This window comes from Vespa velutina, chromosome 11, assembly GCF_912470025.1.
Source record: "Vespa velutina chromosome 11, iVesVel2.1, whole genome shotgun sequence".
Lineage (NCBI taxonomy): Eukaryota > Metazoa > Arthropoda > Insecta > Hymenoptera > Vespidae > Vespa > Vespa velutina.
The window spans coordinates 990,691-1,012,382 of NC_062198.1; the positions used below are offsets into that span (position 1 = coordinate 990,691).

At 27.4% G+C, this 21,692-nt stretch overlaps 1 protein-coding gene across 3 annotated transcripts in view; it reads left to right on the forward strand.

Moving 5' to 3' along the window:
- The window catches only part of LOC124953202 (semaphorin-1A), a 327,153-nt gene that overhangs the window by 286,533 nt on the left and 18,928 nt on the right, over window positions 1-21,692 (forward strand). For all 3 annotated transcript variants that reach the window (XM_047504238.1, XM_047504239.1, XM_047504240.1), the window contains one exon: window positions 20,289-20,385. In XM_047504238.1, coding sequence (XP_047360194.1) covers window positions 20,289-20,385 — 97 coding nt within the window. The remainder of the gene's footprint in view (window positions 1-20,288; window positions 20,386-21,692) is intronic.

The following is a 21,692-nucleotide window of genomic DNA, read 5'->3' on the forward strand; positions in this document are numbered from 1 at the left end:
GAGAAGTAAAAAAAAAAAAGAAATGAAAAATAAAAAAAACAAATAAAAAAATAAATACATATTCAAAACGTTTATTATCAAAACGATTATCATTTAATTGATACCATCTAAAATTCATGTCAACGTATGCTAAAACCTACGTAACCTCTTATACGTAATACGGAATTTAATATAGCTTTCTAAAGTTATTGATTTTAACGACTATTTAATCCGCAGCAGATTTCTGAGAACATACATATATATATATATATATATAGGACGTTATACACATATATAAAGCGTACAGATAAAGCATGAAGATATATGAGCTAAACTTAACACGATCGAATATACGAACACAATGTAACAATACAACAACAACGACACGACAACGATAACGATAACGATAACGACAACGACAACGACAACGACATCAACAACAACAACAACACATATACACGTTACGTTACGTTACGTTACTTACGTATGTACATATGTACATGTAGATAAATGCAGACGTAGAGATAGGCATGCCTCACACTGTTGGATACGTCGATCCTGAATTGCGTATCGAGCTAGGTAAGTGGATTTTTCGCGTCGATACATTCATGTTACATAGCATTGCACTCCCCTCGTGTTAGCTCTCGAAAGAGCTCCGCTAAATTGAGCCATCGGGGGAATCAGTCGCGCTTTCCTCCCTTCTCTCATTCCTTTTTTCTCTTTCTCTCTCTCTCTTTCTTTCTCTCTCTCTCTCTCTCTCTCTTTCTCTTTTTTCTCTCTCTTTTCTTTCTCTTTTTTCTTTCTCTCTCTCTCTCTCTCTCTCTCTCTTTCTCTCTCTTTTTCTGTTTCTCTTTCTCTTTTTCTCTGATCGGGAGAGTCTCGAAATTGAAAAAAGGAGAAGGATAAAGTGTTGCAAGAGAAAGATGGAAAGAGAGAGATGGAAGAGAGGGTGAGACTGTAACGATGAGTGTCACGTGTGCACATGGCCGATCGAATTCCATTTCCTCTCTTTTTTCCTTTCCTTCGTCTTTTTCTATTTCCTTCTTCCTTCATCAGAATCTAAAGAATATAACAAAATACGAGGATATCAAGCAGGTTTCGAAAGGATTGTAAGTTTTCGAGATCGCCTGTTTATTTAGAAATAGTTATCGTTATAAATTTTATCGTCTAATTAATAACTAATAAATATAGTTGTTTTTAAATACGTAATTTTGTTTTGTTTATTAATTTCTCATCATTAATCGATCTTGATTTAGCGTATCGATTGATGTAGCCATTTCAACAATAACAAAAAAAAAAAGAAATAAGAAATAAGAAACAATATAAAAATCTTCGAACGTGTTTCAATGTTTGTTTTTCTTTTAAATAAATCTCTATTTTAATTCATCGATCTTTTACACGAATAATATTTATCTTTTAGAACTTTTTATAAGATAAGATATAAAAGAGAATTCGTTGTTGTTGGTATTTATATTAAGTAGAATTTTGGTTCGTCGAAAAGAAATCTTAGAATTGTATAAAATGTTTAATTAAAATAATTAAAAATAGTTAAAATAGATAAAACAAATAAAATTTGCAAAATTTAACGTTTTCAGATAAACTTTTTACAGGATTCGCAAAATTATTTACGTAAATATGAAACTTGCGTTTTATCCAGTCTTTAATTTTCTTCGTTGTATTATATTTTTTTGTCTTTTTTTTTTTTTACACTTTGCACATACATTTTCGTTAAAAATTTTCTATGTCGTTGCTTGAGAAAGAAATTGTAGATCTTTTTAGCAGCCTGTCCATTTATTTATTTTTTTTTTTTCTTTTTTTGACACTAATTTATTTGTTTTCTTTTCATCGAACTCCTTTCTTTTAATCCTTTTAATGTTTTTTTTCTTTTTCGAAATTAACGTATTCATCGGACGTCAAAATCTACGTTATTTATCGTGAATGTTTGCTCGTTTGGTATTTTTTTTTTTTTTTTTTTTTTTTTTTTTTTTTTTTTTATTGAAATTGAAATTGAATCGATAACTCTGGCAATATCTTGATTGGCAAGTTTTAATAGAAGTATTAGATGGTGTCATGATTTATTATTTTAAAAATTTTCTTTCATTTACCATTACTCAGTGACTGATGTATAGGACCTTACTTTATTGAAGAAATACGGCCAACTCACCCATGAAATTTATGGACCATCCATCCTGAATTCATGGGAAAAAATTGAAGGAACGCTCTTTTCTTAACTGGATTAAAACAAAAGTATCAATTTTAATATTATAATAAAGCAAACATTTTTAGAATTTGATATAATTGAATTTGATAAAATCGATGTTATGGAGAAAAAAAAGAAATTAAACTATATATATTGATAATAAGTTAAAGTAAAAAAATATTGATTTGGCCAATAAGTAATGTCGAAATTTTTTAATGGTTAATATTTAAAAAAATAACATTGATATTTTATACATTGAAAATGTTTAGTATCTTTTTGTATCTAAATAAATAACATTATATTTTCTTTCTTTCTCTTTTTTTTTTTTCTATTGAAAACATTTGATACTTTATATTTAATTAAAGATAAATTTTATATCTAGTATTTCTTCTTTTACTAAAATCATTCAATTATTTTATATCTAAATAAATAAAGCGTTTAAAGATTATTCGTTATTGAAAATTTTTACTATTTTACTATCTGAATGAATAACGCTATAATATTTTTTGTTTTACTGAAAATTTTTGATATTTTATATCAAAACAAATTATACTAGTATTTTTTTTTATATAAAATTCCGACATAATCGTTCGTTGTACTCGATATGATAGATACTTATTTATTAAATATTTACGTTTATGTTAATAGAAACAGTTCTTTCTTTTTCTTTTCTTCTTTTTTTTTTTTTTTTTTTTTTTTTTACAATAACAAAATTTTCTGAATCAAAAGCAGTAATAGTCATGCTTACGTTGATGAAGAGGAATTCTTTAATATGTTTTTGTTTGATCAAAAAAAAAAAAGAAACAAAAACAAAAAAAAAAAGAATACCATAAAACTTTGCTCTCGAATAAAATTGTATTTTTTTTTTTTTTTCCTTTTTTTTTTTTTTTTTTTTTTTTTTTTTTTACATCTCTTATACAACAAAAACGAATAGCCGTTATTTTTATACGATCTATTGTGGCCGAGAAACTGTTACGTGTCGATCAGAAAGATTGACTTGTTAAAGGCCTTTACCAATCAAACGAATATTTTTGTGTCAATTGCAGTATATACAAAAGAGAGGTGATGATTTTAAAATGTCATTTACTCTTTCATCCTCTCTCTCTCTCTCTCTTTCTCTCTCTCTCTCGCTCTTATTCACATATATATTTGCTAACATTCAACTAGTAATCTCGAATCATTCAAAACGTAATCACAAATGTCATATATAGACATGAACATTTAACATTTGAAAAAACTTCGTAATGAATTATACGAAAAAATTATATGAAAAAATTCATTGAGTGAATTAATATTGTTTTTTTTTTTTTTTTATTATTATAATTATTATTATTATAACAAATATATTGCTTGTTATTATTATTATTATCATCATCATTATTATTATTATTATTATTATTATTATTATTATATAATAATATATCAGAATGATAAATATTTTTCGTTCGTAAAAATGAATCAAATTGTATATAAAAATTATTATATTTTTTTCTTTTTATTGTTTCATTTTTTTCTTTTTATTATATATTATTCAGATCTTTTTTCTTTTTTCTTTTTTCGAAATCGTAATATTACATACTCTTGTAATATATTAGGACAAAAGCCTGGTGACACGAATATTCTGGACATGTGGATATGCGAATACCCAATTTTATCTCGAAATATGGAATATTATACGAGTCAGGTACATTGGTATTCGAGAAGATACTCAGAGAAATGAAAACTACAAATTAGATAGATTTAGTCACACTTATATTTCGCGTTTTAACATGGACCATAGTAATGTTCGCTTTATTTCTGATTTTCAACGGTTGAAAATATTTTTGATTAAAAAATTTATTCTACTGTCTATTGCCTGAGAATTTTTTATTTATTGATATATAAATTTATTATTTCACAGGAAAAAAAATATATATATAAATTACTTGAAACATCGTAAATAATTAGGTATATATATATATATATATATATATATACATGTTATATATATATATATATATATACCCATATATATATATATATATATATATATATATATACATGAAAAAAAAATTATAAATTTAATAAGTAATTATATTTAATTAAATAAACAACAAGGAAACAAGAAGAACGGGATCACTTTTTTACGATTTTACATAATCCATGGAAAAACGGGACACGGAGTAAATTTTTTGAAACTTATAACTATAAAAAGAGAAAAAATAAAACGAACATCATTCTCAATCCATAACCACTGTATTCGGACATGTTTGTTGGAATATTTTAATTATATTTTTAAAACCAAAAACAAAAGAAAAAAGAAAGAAAAAATTTATTTCAAACGCATTACTTTTGGTTATATAATACGCTAATAAAATAATATAATATATACGTAAACTATACGAAAAGAGAAAAAAGGAAGGAGAAAGTAAAGGAAAAAAAAATCGTAATAACCATTTTTTTTTTTTATTATTGCATATCACTATTCCTAAAATTGAAAATAGAGAAAAGTGTTATTACAGGGGAATATGAAAACCAACGAAACGACTGGGATATTGATTTCCGACAAAATTCGCTCGAACAAATCAAGTCTCTGTTGCTATTCCGATGTTTTATTTCTGCCATCTTTCCTTTTATACACTAACTCCCAACAGAGATACATATGTATTATATAATTACATAGACAATTACGAAAAGTTTTCGAAATATTCCTCTTAACTTTTCCAAACTTAATTAATTTAATAATCCAGCGCGAACACGACGAATTCCGTAACTGTCATATATATATATATATATATATATATATATATATATATATATATATTGCGAGGAAGAATAATGAAATGATTGACTAACGATTGATTATGTAGTTTAATTAGTATTTCTACACCAGTTCGAATAACGATAATGTTCGCCATGTTAAATTATTATTATTTCTTAATTATCTTTCAGAAACATTTTTGAGTATATATCGTTGTTATATTTTTCTAAAATGGTACGTTACACACACACAATTTTTATTGATATTACTGTTAATATCGACAATTATATAGGTCAATTAGTGATTGGAATTATTAATAGGCCAATTAGTTATTATAATTATGATATAATTGTTGATATACGATATCAATATTATTTTTAAAAATCATTAAAAAAAGTTTATATTAAAATTATTATTAATATTATGCTTATATTATGATTAATTATGAGCTATAATTATTATTAATACAAATTCGGATAATAATGTAATGATTACACGGATATATTATTATTATTATTGTTATTATTATGGATTAGAAATATCATTAATTTACTATATTTTCTTTTTGTATTTATTTAATATTTAGATTAAGTTATATTTATTATTATTATTATTATTATTATTATTATTATTATTATTATTCTTACAATTAACAGAATTATCTTTTTAAAATTGAATAAAACATTTTTGTCAAAATTAAAACGAACAATTATAATTACAAATAATTAATATTACTACTATATATTAATAACAATAACAATTGCAATAAATTATTATTGTTATAAAAATTATTGTGGATAACAAATTTGATTTAATAAAAATTTATACGTACAATCGAACAAATAATAATCATTATAACGAATCCGAATATATTATATTATACAAACCGTTATTAATGTAAATTTAAAATATTTAATAGCGTGACGAAAATCGTATTTTTTTTTCACGCGATCAGACAAATTATTTTAATTTAAATCTTTATAAAATAATAAGTGAAGGATGCCTTCGATGTTTCTTCGATAATGTGTTTGTGTTTATCGATAGCATGTAAGTTAGTGTACTGTTACATACACATCGAATTAATTACAGCAAAGTGACCGAGCTACGTGCGCGTCACCGGACATATGTGTTCCGTTAATGAAACTAATTAACCGTTAGTAGTAGTATGGGGTACGAACGATCGTATATGTTAACGCTTGATCACTATGCTCCAATGTAACCTAATCGATTCGATTACAAGTGGCGTTTATCAACCTTAATGTCGTGTTACTTTATTTGTTACGTTAAATTCGTTGATTTTTCTTCCGCTTCTATATACATAATATTATACAAAAATTGTAATAATAATAATAATAATAATAATAATAATAATAATAATAATAATAATAATAATAAATATAAGTTAATCTAAATATTAAATAAATACAAAAAGAAAATATAGTAAATTAATGATATTTCTGATCCATAATAATAACAATAATATAGTAGAAGTAATAATAATAGAATCAATCTTCATTTTATCCTTTTATTTGATATTCTGCATTCCCACGAAGAAATATTCTTCCAAAGAGTTTTAAATAATTGATTTCCCTAGTATAAATAAATTAATTTTTATAGATTATCATTCTTGTTTTTCGAATGTTTATTTTTCGAACGAAACAAATTGAAAAAAATATTTTAATTATTATTATACCTTATGATTTCTGAAATATTTACATCACTCATAACATTTTCGTAATGTTTTCAAATATCTTGTAAAGAAAATATTTATTATAAAAATTATGATGACAACAATATAATATATTAAAATATAATCTTGGAACTTTTAAATTCATCTATATCTATCAACTTTCCTTTTTTCTTTTTTTTTTTTTTAATCATTATCATCATTATCATCATCATTATTATTATTATTATCATTATTATTATTATTATTTGGGAACGTCTATACTGATAATAAAAAGTTGAAGAAAGTCGATCGTAGCCGTTTCGTTAGTCATATTTTAACCACGAATGAAAGACTCCTCTCACTCTCATGCGTCATGAGCAAATGAAGCTGAGTTAGGGTTACTACGGCAGAGAGGGCCGTTAAAAAATAATGGCTTAGGGTCGTAGCTTCTGACAGGCAGCGGCAGGCTGGCACGTGCGAAACTTTAATGACTTTCGCTCGATCTAACGCTACTCTCCCTCTTTCTCTCTCTCTCTTCCTCCATCTCTCTCTCTCTCTCTCTCTCTCTTCCTCCGTCTCTCTCTCTCTCTCTCTCTCTCTCTCTCTCTCTCTCTATATCTATCTCTCTCTCTTTCTCTCTCTGTCTGTCTCTCATACCGCGTGTTACGAGGGGCCCTATGGGTCCACTTTACTCTCAACAACCAGCTCGAGATAATCCACTCCCGTGGCCGAGAGAAGTTTATAAGCGACAATATCGTCAACGATCGTCTCGACTTCCTTCAACGATTAGGATGTCAAGTTCGACCGTATTGGCTCTTTAATCTGATAAACTTTCTCTCTGGGATATTCGAACGATGCGACAACTTTTTTAATTAATCCGACTTTTCGTTGTTTCGAAAGAATTCCCATACCTGTACCGTAATTTTTCTTTTTTTTTTTCCTTTTCCTTTTTTCTTTTTTCTTTTCTTCTTGCTTCTTTTTGTTCTTTTTTGTTTTTTTTGTTTTTTTGTTTTTTTTCATTTGTTTTTTTTTCCTTCGTATACCTACCGACAAAGGAAAATCTAGAAGGCAGAAATTCGAAAAATTAAGAAACTTTATGGGTATGCAGAGAATCTTTTTTCCTGGAGTACGACGTTATCCTTTTCTTTTTTAGTATTTTTCTTTTCTATTATTTTTCTTTTTTCTTTCTTTCTTTCTTTTTCGACTCATCTTCAGTCTAAAGAGAGTGAATAAAAGTCCTTAAGTCTTGGAATTTTTCTTATTTTTCATCGTAACTCTTACAGATATCGAAAAACTTTATCAACAAATGTTCTTCGCCTTAATTTGCCTCTTTCGTTTTGTAATAAAAGTGAAAATGATGTAAACATTTGCACGAAGCAGTAAATACGAAAGTATAAAAATTGTTGAAACAAGTTTCGAAATTTTTTATGTAATAAAAAACAAGACGATTTGTCCTTCCAAAAAAATAATTTTCTTTATCTATTTATTTGCTTATTACTTAATCGCGAATGAAATACATTTACGAAAGTAACGATCATATTTTTCGTTTTTATTTTATTAGTTGCAAATAATAACAGATATTAGAAGAATTTTAAGAAAAATATTGTTATTATTAATTTAATCTTAGTTGTACCTGTGGACATTGCAGACCAACTTTAAGCTCAATTGAAATAATTTGCTCATTGTATGATTCATGAATTTTTTTTATAATGACAGAATTGGAAATGTGTTTTCAAACCTACAGATTATTATTTCCGAGACTTCAAAGAATATACAGTATTTCTTTGGAGTTAAAATTATTCATTCTGTATAAATGACAGCATGCTCAAAGTGCCTGAAGTGCAACGCATCCCAAGTGCACAACTTGAAATTATTTTGAGGTGTGCATAACTAGTAGGATTAATTAATCTATCCATATATAATAAATATTTTTGAAATCAAAACTTTCATTCGTTAAAATTTATCGATTTGTAGAATGCTATGAACGAATATTTATAAATTAATATTTCCTTGTGATTTTTATTTTACAAAAAATTGTATTAATAAAATAATTCATTTTCTTTTAATGTAATCTATCCTTTGAAAGAAAATATGTGTGAGAGAAAAAAAAAGTAAACTAGTCAAATTTACAAGAAAATTTTTATTTTACGAAAAATTGTTTAAATTAATTATAATAAAAAACATTTCATCAATGGACAACGATACAAATATTGTTCTTTTTTTTTTTTTCTTTTTTTTTTTTTTAATGTAATAGATCATTCGGAAAAAAAAGACTCATAAGAAAATGCGCGCAAATGTGTTTATACATAAAACTTATTCTTTTCGTAAATATTTTTGTCCATTTTCTTCGTAATTTTTCCCGTTAGAAAGGATAATAATTTTCTTCAAGTACATTCACACGGAACAAGGAAAGAAGGAGCTTGTTGTCTAGGAGTATACCGAGTCTGACTCTTTTCTAGTTTTCTATGGGAGAGGATGGGCATCTCATTCGTGTATGCATTCGTACGTAAGCTTTTCCCACATTACCATACGGCTCACAATATGAACATTAATATCGTAATGGATTCTTCTACGAGTTCGTTTCAGCGAAGTATTCTCTTTGGTAAGTCCGAGAGTCACGTTATAAGGTTCCGCAGCACGTATAAGCATTCCCTTATTGCGTTTCTCTATCGTGTCGCGTTACTTTCATCTGCCGCCTTAAATATTTTAATTCCGTTGGCGTCGTCTCGGAGTCGTCGGTGGTGGCGTCGTCGTCGTCGTCGTCGTCGTCGTCGTCCTCTTCTTCGTCCTCGTCCTCGTTCTCGTCGTGAACCGTCGGCACGCTCGACTTGGAATCGTACGACGTGTCCCGACGTTAATTGTCTCTTCTCCTTTTCATTTATGTACACTAAGGACATTACAATATTTAGAATATTTTTTTAATTATAAAGAAAATAAAAAGTCAAAAAGAAAAGAAAAGAAAAAAAAGAATATTGATAATAAGAAACAAAGAAATCGTTTTAATAAAAATATTAATATTGTATTAAATATTAATTCAATGAGATGTCAGATATAATATAAATATTAATTTAATAAATTAATGTAAATGTTTTAAAGCGATTTGCTTGTTTCTTAATATTAATATTTTAAATCGATTAATATATATATATATATATATATTATATTTAAATTATATTTAATATTTCAAATTATATTTTGTTGTTACATAAAAGTATTTTATATAATAAGAAAATATTTTTACGTAATAATTAACTATGAAAATTTTTACGTAATTTTATATAATTAGAATATCTACTATATATACATATTTTTATTACTGTTAATAAATATTACAATCAATAAATATTACGTAATTACAATAATCACTATAAAAAGAATTTTATGATATTATTTTAAAATATTTTCAAAGTTATTAATAAAATTATTATCAATATTATATTTACATACATATATAGATTTAGAAATTGTTTAATCGATAAACCTACTTTAGCAATATATCGATTTAATTCCTCAAATTAAAATATATTATAAACTTTACAAATTTCGTACAAGTAATTCATATAACTAACGAATCAAGGAATATTTATCCTTAGTAAATTTACTTCGACAAATTATTTATATAATCGCGTTTGTAAAATAAATCAGAGCGGAAATAAATTAATAGTATGAAACAAATCTTCAAATTAAAATCGATTATATATATTCGAACAAGGGGATATTATCTACGTAATTGAAAATAATCTATAAAACAAGAATAAAAAACAAACATTTCAATAGTTTTCTATATCACGCATAAAAAAAAAAAAAAAAAAAAAAAGAAAACATAATATAAAATAAAACGTATATAAGATTATTATATCAGTGAATGAAAATTTTACTACGTACAAAACTTTCCTGAAGATCCCTTTGAAAACTTCTTCTTGCGATAGTTTCAAAAAAAAAAAGAAGAAAAAAAAAAAAGAAAAAAAAAGAAAAATAAATAAATAAAAGTAAACTGAAGGAAAAGAGAAAGAGAGAAAGAAAGAAAAAAAAAAGAAAAGATAAAGGAAAGAAGAGAAAAAAGAATCTCTAACTCGGGAGTGCAATAACATTGTTCTCTATTTCTCTTCCTCTTTTTCCCTCTCTCTCCCTCCCAGTCCTTTCTGTATATTCCTTTTCTTCGTGTTCGACGCACTTGGCAAACTTTCAAGAAACATTCCGCGTGATCCGAAAGGAAAAGAGAACGCATCGAGTTTGAGCGTTCATAGGAAAGGGTTTGGGAGTTGGGAGAGTGGGGATGATGGGATAGTCGGAGGTAAGGGGGAAGAGGTCTCGCTTCTAACGTTCTCAATGGCCGTGCGTTATGAAATATTTCTCAATGCTCTCCCTCTCTCTCTTTCTCTCTTTCTCTCTCTCTCCCCCTCTCTCTCCCCCTCTCTGCTATTTCTTGCTATTACGTTATTCCTTTCTCTAACTCTACCTCACTAACCCACCACCTACCACCCACCTACCAACCTCCTATGCCACCGTCCATGAGTATCCTTAATTCCACTTTTAAATCGACGACACGGAATTTCACTCCGACTACGACTTCGTTTCTTAAAGGAATCCACAGAGAGTGTCGATAGACTTCGAGTTTGCATCTGTGAAAACATTTGCTTTGCGTTTACGTTTCTCACCCTCTCTCTCTCTCTCTCTCTCTCTCTCTCTCTCTCTCTCATCATACACATATATACACACACACACAAACACACGTACAGAGTAGATTTCTTGGCACTTTCAAGACGGAATTTAATCAAAGTCACGACATTTGAGGCACGATCGTGTTACAACCGTCTAGAACGATTCTCCTACTTTTCTGTTCAACCGTCCCCACTCTCCACCCCCTCCCACACGCCCTCACACCCACTGCCCCGTTCACGCTCAACGACCCAACGCTTCCTACTCGTGAGAATCCCTTGGCTGATTTCATTTATCGCAGTACCCCGAAGAGCGTGCTCGAAATAACGAATTACGTTCATAGTGATCAACATTCAATGCTCGAGAATACTTTATTTCTTTTTCTATCTCATTTCTTTTATATATATATATATATATATATATATATATATATATATGTGTGTGTGTGTGTGCGTGTATATATATATATATATATATATCTTCCTCTATCTATCTCTCTTTATATCTCTATCTCTTTATCTCTTGTCTATATGCTTTTAAAATAATAGGTAAGACGATCGTACGTTTAATTACTATTCGTTAGATATTCTCGATCTTTCTTGATAATTACCTAGTTAATTACCTAGTTTCACGTAGTAATAGCAGTAAGCAAGAGCAGGTTGGTGAATAATAGCTATCCCGTCTCCTTCAACTTGGCCTTTCGGCAACACAAGAAAGAGAGAGAGAGAGAGAGAGAAAGAGAGAGCAAGAGAGAAAGTGAGAGAAATAGAGATAAAGAGAAAAAGAGAGAGAGAGAGAGAGAGAGAGAGAGGAAGAGAGAGAGGAAGAGAGAGAGGAAGAGAGAGAGGAAGAGAGAATGGTTAGAAGAGTTTTATCATCAAGCTGTCTCGAAGATTTTCATCGGGTATGAAATTTCTTCGAGATATTAAGCCCGACGTCGAAAGTTTTAGGAGCTCGTTATACTACCATTTTCAACATATATACATACATACATACGTACATACATATATATATACATACATATATATACATATATACATATATACATACATACGGACAGACATACATATATGCATAGTTAATATCTAGGAATACTTTTGAGTAACGTGACAAAATGTTGTTTCCGACCGAACGAATTTGATACTTCGGAAATATCGAGATAGGATACATTTTTCAAAGTTAGTATTGTCGAGTTTCGTTTGATTATTTAAATGGATATTTACGATCTTTTTGATTTGTTTTTCTTTTTTTTTTTTTTTGTTTTCTTTGTTATATATTTTATTATTTTCTTGTGTTTTGTTGTATTTTTTTTGTTTTTTTGTTTTTCATAAATAAGTTATCGAAAAAGAAAGGATGTAGGAATGAACAATTATATGAAACAATATTAATGACATAAATTTAATTATTTTGATTTGATCATTTTACGTAAGATACTTCTTATGAATATTATTCAAATCTTTCTCATCTATATGTATGTACATATAGAAATCGAATGCAAGTTTAAGAGGACACCCCGTAGAGTTTTGATCTTAGCTATCCGTAACTCTAACATCCTTTAGACTTTACCTCATATCTCTATGTCTCTTTCTCTTTTTCTCTCTCTCTCTCTCTCTCTCTCTATCTATCTGTCGACAAAGTTCGATCTACGAAGTTTGACGAGGCACGCCTCGCGTAACTTCGAACGCGTTCAATATTTTCAAATCCACGTTCCTCGATTATAGTTCGTACAGGACGAAGAAGAAACTTAGCTACGTGATTTGTGGTATAGCAGTAGATAAATCCACTTCTGATTTCCTTTTCGAAGTTTCTCCGTATTCGTTTTTTCATTTCTTTTTCTTTTTCATTCAATTCACGATCGAACGATCTTTATCAATTATCTTCAATTAATTATTATTTCTTATACAGTAATATAAACAAGATTAGAAAATTTCTTATATTTATTATTTCTATTTTGTTTAGAAGATCATGGCAGAAGGAATATTTGAGGTTTCTTTTGGCGGGGGGTAGAGGGGGAGGAGAGAGGAAGGAAAAGGAATAACAGATGATTAAAATTTTATTTATTATTTTTATTGTGACAATAGATTTTATTCTTTAATAGATTTAATTAGTATTTTTTTTTTTTTTTATACTTATAGATTCAACGTTTATTATTTCTTTACTTTTTCTTTTTTCTTTTTTTTTTTTTTTTTTTTGTTTATTATACCAATAGATTTTATTTAATAAATTTATTCACTACTTCTTTTATATACGTAAATTCAATATTTATTTTTCTTTACTTCATCATGCTTCATTGATTTTATTTAACAAACTTAATTATCATTTTTGTTGTACTTGTAAATTTTAAATTTACTTTATTTTTTTTTTTGTATTATTATTATTATGCTTATAAAGTTTGGATTACAAATTTACTTATTAAACAATAAGTACTAACTTAGTAAATATTATTAGAAAATGTATATTTTTGCCGTTGTTATTAAATTGTTATTAAGTGTAATGATTATTACTTGTAAGAAATTTCTTGTAAAATATAACCATTCAAAAAAGAAAAAATTTACGTTGCCATAATTTCAGGCTTCAGTTATCATAAAAAGTATCATAAATTTAACTATAAAAAGAAGAAGAAAGGACGAAAATGAAGAAAGATGAACTGATCCAATGGTCATAAACAGGCCATTTACTTACTTGCTTTATTACTAGCAATGCACGACTGTAAACGGATTCGAGAAAATTTCAAGATTTACAACTTAATATGATCTAATACGTTCTGACAAATGAACATAGAACCGTGAAATAAATGAGTAATTATGACTGTTAATCAAATTTTAACATAAATACTTGTATTAATAGTTGTATTAATAATTAATATTTAATAAGTTTTTATTTATTAATATTTAAAACACTTCGAACGTAATTACAAGTAATATTTTTCTTTTATACTTTATCTAATCCTGCTATAAATCATAAAATAATGATCAACTTGGCAATCTTTAAAATCCATAATAATAAAATCCATTTTTCTCTATAATACCAATGGTCAGAAGATAAATTCTATGATTAACCAATGGAAATACTTCTTATTTTTCCCCCCATCCCCATGAAACATTTAATCCCTCCACGAAAATATCAATATCTGAGGAAAGCTTGGATTTTTATTTCAAAGTACTGTCAAATTTTGTTGCAACATTCAAGTCAAAATATTCGCTGAGAGAAGAGTTGTTCTACAGATTTCGTAAACGTCAATCAAACTGAACGCCATAGTTCGGTTAAGGCAACTCTAATATTATTTTGAGAGGTAAACACTCTAGTTTAACATCAACATTATTCAACATCTAATCATTATATACGCATTTATTAAATATATTTTATTTTCATACAGAAGATAATCATTGAACGTAATTATGACTCTCCATTGAAAATCTTTGTTAAAAGCGAAACGAGGAACATACACACAGAGTGATGAAAATTTTTCTTCAATGAACATCGAAGTGATCGAATGTTATTCGTCCCAGAGGATACACAATCCTGTAGAATCCTGACGAAATTCACCGATTGATAAGCGACGTAAAAATCATATTTTGAAAACGTCATTTGAAAACGATATTTAAAAACTTCATTATCAAACAAATATCAAATTTTTAAATAATAACAACAATAACGATTGTTGCTTTATATGATCCTCTCGCATTTATGATCATATTAATAATTGATTTTATCATAATAATCCTTCAGATTTATATATGTTTGTATAAAATTGTTACAAAATTAATACCTTTCTCAATGTATTAACTTTTATTCTGACAGATATACTACATATATATATATATATATATATATGATTATATTCATTTATTGTCTGTATTGCATAATAAATAAGTAGATAAATAAATGATGAAAAAATATCGCAATTCGATAGACCAATAATATAAAGAAAAAAACTTTAACGAAGGGTTTCATTATCGTTCAAATTTCTCATCGTTAATCTGATCCCACAACGGTCAGATTTTTACACCTTTTGATCACGTGTAAATCGATACTTATTTCTTCTCTCTCTCACTCTCTCTCACATACATATTCTCTCTTTACTCCTTCACTTTCAATGCGGTTTACATTTTATATCGATTTTCACGTCTCCACTGAACATGTATCTCGTCTGAAATATTTTTCGAACATCTTTTTTCGTGTGACGTTATTTTGTATAAAAAGAAAACAAAACAAAACAAAACAAAAAAAATATATTAACAAACAATTAATTACTATTATGAGAATTTCCAATGTAACAATATCGTGACACGGTTAAATATATAAATTAATTTATTAATTTGAAGAACTTTTCAATCACTTTCCTTCGTTTGAATACTTTTCGATTCATCGAATGTATTCGGAAAATTGTCCTTTATCTAAAGGCAGTTATTTGACAAATCGAAGTTACATGACGTCTTTTCGTGATTGAGAGAATGGCCGCAGAAAGATTGGAATCGGACGATTAATTTTGGAAAACGATAACGGAATGAAGCAGTAACTTGATGAAAGAGAGAAAGAGAGAGGAAGAGAGAGAGAGAGAGAGAGAGAGAGAGAGAGAGAGAGAGATGAAGATAGAAATATAGAATACAAACTCTCAGTTTAATTTCAGAAGCAATCAGAGAAAGAGGTCGTTTCGTTTCGTCTCTCTCCCTCCCTCTCTCTTTCTTTCTCTCCCCATCCCCCCCCCTCTCTCTCTCTATCTATCTATCTATCTATCTATCTATCTATCTATCTTTTTTCTCATTCCTTTAAGAGAGTACTTGGCCATTATTAATTTTCAAAAATATTTATATTATACATCAATAATTCATTTTATATACTATCAATTGTATTAATGAATAAATTATATATACATATATGTGCGTGTGTGTATGTACATAAACGTAAAATTAATTTAAAATATAATCTAAAATGTGAATTGAATTAATAAATGTAAAAAGATATTAATCTATCGTAAGTAGTTCATCTTATCTTTTTGATTCTTTTATAAGAATTTTCAACTATTATTAAATCTTTACAAATATTTGCTCACGTTTAATAATATTTTTTCTTCTTTTTTATTTATATATATATATATATATATATCATTTATATTAAACGAATAATTTATATCGTAATATTGAATTATAATATTATGTAAAACGTGAATGGAATTAATAAATTTAATTTAAATCAAGAAATTATCTCTGGTAATTAGTTTAGCTTTGTTTTTCTCTATTATTACATTATTTCTGTTTATTTTATTTTTTTTTTTTTCTCTCGTAATCTTATAAGAATTTTCAATCATTGTTAAACCTTCAAAAATATTTTTTCTGGTAATTTTTCTTTTTCTTTTTTTATATTACAACTTGTATTAAATGAATAAGCTGCAAATAATCGTAAAATTAAATTATAATATTATATAAAACGTGAATAGAATTAATAAACATAAAGAGAAATTATCTCTCGTAATTAGTTTTATTTTATTTCATATACATATATATTTTGTTTGTTATTTTTCTCTCTCTTTTTCTCTCTCCCTCTCTCTGTTATTCTTTTAAGAAAGTCCATGAGATTCATTAATCTACAAAATGATACTTTTCGTATAATTGCATTAACGGAACAAGTTTTAATAAATAGCTTAAAAAGAAATTATTTCACAATTAGTTCCATTTTATTTCTTCTATTTTGCTTTCGTACAAATACTAACACAAACACAAACACAAACACACACACACACACTCATGTGTATTTGTAGATTATTTTCTCTCTTTCTGTTGTGTAATGGTACGGGAAATAACATCGACGTTAATTCGTTTCTACAGCAAGACGTATGATCCTTCGATAATGGCCCGTTCGTCGTACTCTCCCCCTCATCGCCATTGGTGGTCGTTACCACTCGCCTATTCGCCTATCAAATTGCACGGATCGAAAACGAAGCTGTTCGTTGTATGTTCGATTGTATATGTGCCCTATATGTCTATGTGTAACTTTGGTATAACGTGTACGTGTTCTATACGTATTGCGTTACGTCGGAATTGTGACTCCGATCGTTTATCGAATCATCGCCGTGAAAATTCGTGGGAAAACGCGTTGTAATCATCGTCGATCATCGAATCCATTGGGTCTCACCCTCGTACGCTACACCCTTTCGCGGTTTTATTAATTAAATCACGTTCCATCGAGACTCGACTCGACTCGAAACTAATTAATCGGACGACTTTTTGACGAGTGAATCTCATCCTCTCTTTTGTTATCCTTCTCGTTTTTATTTTTTTTTTTCTTCGTTTTCGTTTTTGATTTCGTTTTTTGACTATTTCTTTATTTATAACTATCGTTATATTTTATTATAACAAATTTCTTTTATTGTTAAAGAAAATAATTAAAAAATAAAAATATAAATATAAGATAAAACTGAAACAGATTTTTTCGACGAGTTAATATCATCCTCTCTTTCGTTATCCTTCCTTTTAATCTTTTTTTGACTTTTTCTTTGTTTATACTATTGTTATATCTTATTGTAACAATTTTTTTGATCATTAAAAAAAACAATTAAAATGTAAAAATTTAAAGATAATTCTAGGTTAGATTGTTTGACTAGTTAATCTCATCCTCTTTTTCGTTATCTTGTTTTTTTTGAAGGATTTTCTTGTCCTATTATCCTCATATTATCCTACTTATCCTTTTTCCGTTTTTATGTTTGGTATTTTATTATATTCTTTTTTTCTTTTTTTATCTTTTCGATTATAACAATTCTCTTCGTTCGTTAGGAAAAAAAATAAAAAAATAAAAATATAAAGATAGAACTAGGTCATACTTTTTAACGAGTGGATCTCATCCACTCTTTTGTTTTTGTTTTTGGTTTTTTTTCTAGTTTTTTTTGTTTTTTTTATTCCTATCGATCTTTTCTATTATAACAATTGTCTTTGATCGTTACAAAAAAAAAAAAAAAAAAAAAAACAAAAAACAAAAAAGTAAAAAAATAAAGATAAAACTAGGTCATACTTTTTGACCAATAGATCTCATCCTCTTTTCCGTTATTCTTTTTTGTTTTTGTTATTGGTTTCTTTTTTTTTTTTTTTGTTTGCTTGCTATCGATCTTTTGGGTTATAACAATTTTTTTCGATTGTTAGAAAAAAAAAAGAAAATAGTAAAAGAATAAAGATAAAACTGGGTCAAATCTTTTTTCTTTCTTTGTATCTTCGAATGTTTTTCAAGCTTCGTCGTTTACTACAGAATATTTTTATCTCTATTGTAATTCTAATTTAAAAATTTTTTCCCTCTTTTTTTTTCTTTTTAGATTAAACATCTCTTTCGACTGTTAAGAAAATAGGAGAAAGTTCCATAGTTCATTAACAAATCATTCAATCTTTTTTAAAGTTCTCGACTGGGGGATGAATTTGGATCTTTCTTTTTTCATCTTTTTATTTCAAAATTTGCCTTGATCGTTAAAAAAAGAAAAGAGAAAAAAAAATAGAAAGGAAAGAAAGAAAAATATAAAGGTAGAACAGGGTTTCAATTTTTTTCATTATATTTTCATACAGTTTTTCAATCCTCGTCTTTTATTACAGTAGATCTATCTGATTATTTATCATTTATCTCTCTTAAATGTATCAAACTAAAAATAAAGTTACAATTTCTTTTAGTTAAAGAATTTCTTTCGATCATTAACAAAGAAAAAAAAGAAGAGACTACGAAAACAAAAAAATTAAGAGAGAGAGAGAGAGAGAGAGAGAGAGAGAGAGAGAAAGAGAGAGAGAAAGCAGAAAAGCCATTTTTCTCTTTTTATTTTCAAATCTTTCAACTACGTTCTACGTTCATTATCGGACATCTATCTCTCCATCCATTTTTTTTCATTTTTCCTTTTTTTTTTTGGTTCCCATAAAAATTCCGAATTAAAGGGAAAATTGCGTGACTGCTTTTGTATACAAATTTTCTTCTATAGTTAAAAATAAAAAAAAAAAGAAACAAAGTGGAAAAAAACATAAAGAAAAAAAAGAAGAAGTGTCTCTCACAATATATTTTCAAATTATTCAAACTTATCGTTAATTATCGAATTTTTTTCGATCGTTATTCATTATCAAAATTCATTCATTACTCTTACATTCTCTCTCTCTCTCTCTCTCTCTCTCTCTCTTTCTCTCTCTTTCGCTACTTCTCTCTATTTCCGCCATCTTGTATTACCAAATTGTAATATTAAATTCAAAGATATTGTCGATAAAGAAAATTTACTTTCAGTCATTAAAGAAACATTAAAAAAATAAATAAATCAAATAAAATAAAATGAGGTGAAAAATAATAATTGCAAAAAAAAAAAGTCAAAAGAAAAAGAAAAGAATAAGAAGAAGAAGAAGAAGAAAAATTTCACCTTATACTACTTTAATGTTTCTTTTTTCTACAACGAAAGAAATAGGTATCCTTCGCCTCATAGAAATCTCTCTCTCTCTCTCTCTCTCTCTCTCTTTTTCTTTTTCTTTTTCTTTTTCTCTTTCTCTCTTCCTTTCTCTTCATCTAATTAGAAGAAGAGAACGTAACGTCGGCAGTCTTCCCTTGGGAGAGGGATGAGAAGGAGTGAGATAGAGAGTGAAAAAGGAGGAGGGTAAAAGAAAAGGAAGAAGAGAGTCCGTACGAAACAAAAGACTTCTTATTTACCCTCGATCGTAAGATAAAGTACTCATCGACACGCGAAATTCGCTAATGATCGGCCACAGGCATTGTTCTCCTCGACGCTATTGCGACGGTCAAAAGGAAACTTATTACGCTTATTAACTTGGCTTCCGTTGAGAATTATGAAAGAATGGATGAATGAGATAGATAGATACAAAAAGGGTGAGAGAGAGAAAGAAAGAAAGAGAGAGAGAGAGAGAGAGAAGAAAACGAAAGAACGAAATCGCATTGGCCAAGCATCGAGCAATGAGTCGACTAGCAGTCTAACTAATTAGATGAATAAAATAATTCCATTTTTTATTTTTCCCCCTTTTTTTTAATCGTTAGAATGAAAACTATCCAATCTTTTACCCTATTCTGGTGTTCTTTTTCAGGTGCCGAAGATGTGTTCAGGTTTACGGGGAATGAAACGCACACAGATTACTTTCGACTGGTGCTCAGGGATGCCAACTATCTTCTGGTTGGTGGAAGGTAAATATAGGATTCATTTTGTTGGAATGCTATTAATTAAATGGACCACTATTCGATTCGTCTTCTTTACTTTAATTTCTATTACGACCATAACTTTTCGAAAGTTTATATTACGTTGATTAGTAATTACATATATATATAATATATATATATATATATATAATAGATGAGTGTTTAATATTATAATATTAGATTTTATTGAAACTTTCATTTCGTTAATTTTCTTTTTTTTTTTTTTATTGAAAAATAATCTAAAAATAAATTATATTTTTTGCACATAATATACATATATTCGTATATAAGTAATGCTTTTTGATTTTATATTGTTAAGTCTATCAAAAGATCGACAACGTTTTTCTAATCTTTCTTTTTTTATTTAAAAATAATTATAAGCACAAAGCTTTTCTTATATATCTATAGTATATGTATATTAGCATGTATATATGTATGTATGTATGTATGTATGTGTGTGTGTATGTGTTCTATTGTATAATATTTAAATCTACTAAAAATTTTGCTTCTTTTTTTAAATTATTGTTCTAATTGTTTTAAACAGAAAATTTTTTTGTTTAGACTTAATAATTTCGTATAAACTTTTGATGGAATATCATATTAATTAGAAGTGGTTGAAGTATATATATATATATATATATAAATATATATATCATCAATCTATAAATTATTTCGAGTTTACTCTACGATTAATTAACATTCATGAAAAGATATATATATATATATATATATATATATATATATATATATATTATATTATATTATATTAAACTCTCCCATCATTAGAAATTTATTTTTAATTCGAAAAATTCATCTTTTCTATGTACGTTCTAAAAGAAAATTGTCCGACGAATAATCGATCAATATATCGACATTCATCGAATGAGTGATAGTTCGTAATTACGATAGTAATTAAATTTCGAACGTGTTACGATCGTCGAGAACGAGACGATACGTCAACATCGAACTCGAAAACTCTCTTCTCTTTCTCTTTCTCTTTCTCTCTCTCTCTCTCTCTCTCTCTCTCTCTCTCTCTTCGTTTTATTATATACTATAATCGTCTCGTTCGAACATGATTTATCGATTTATGTCTATAAGAGAAATAATTAAACAAAAAAAAAAAAAAAAAAAAGAAAGAAAAATAATAATAAAAGAGAGAAAAAATACAATTAGAAATAGATTAAAGCAGAAATCGTAGCGGCAAATTTTTCTAAAAATTATTCTCAAATATAAATTAAAACATATTAGACATATATACACGCTATTTGACAAAATGATAGCACGTCTGAGGTAGC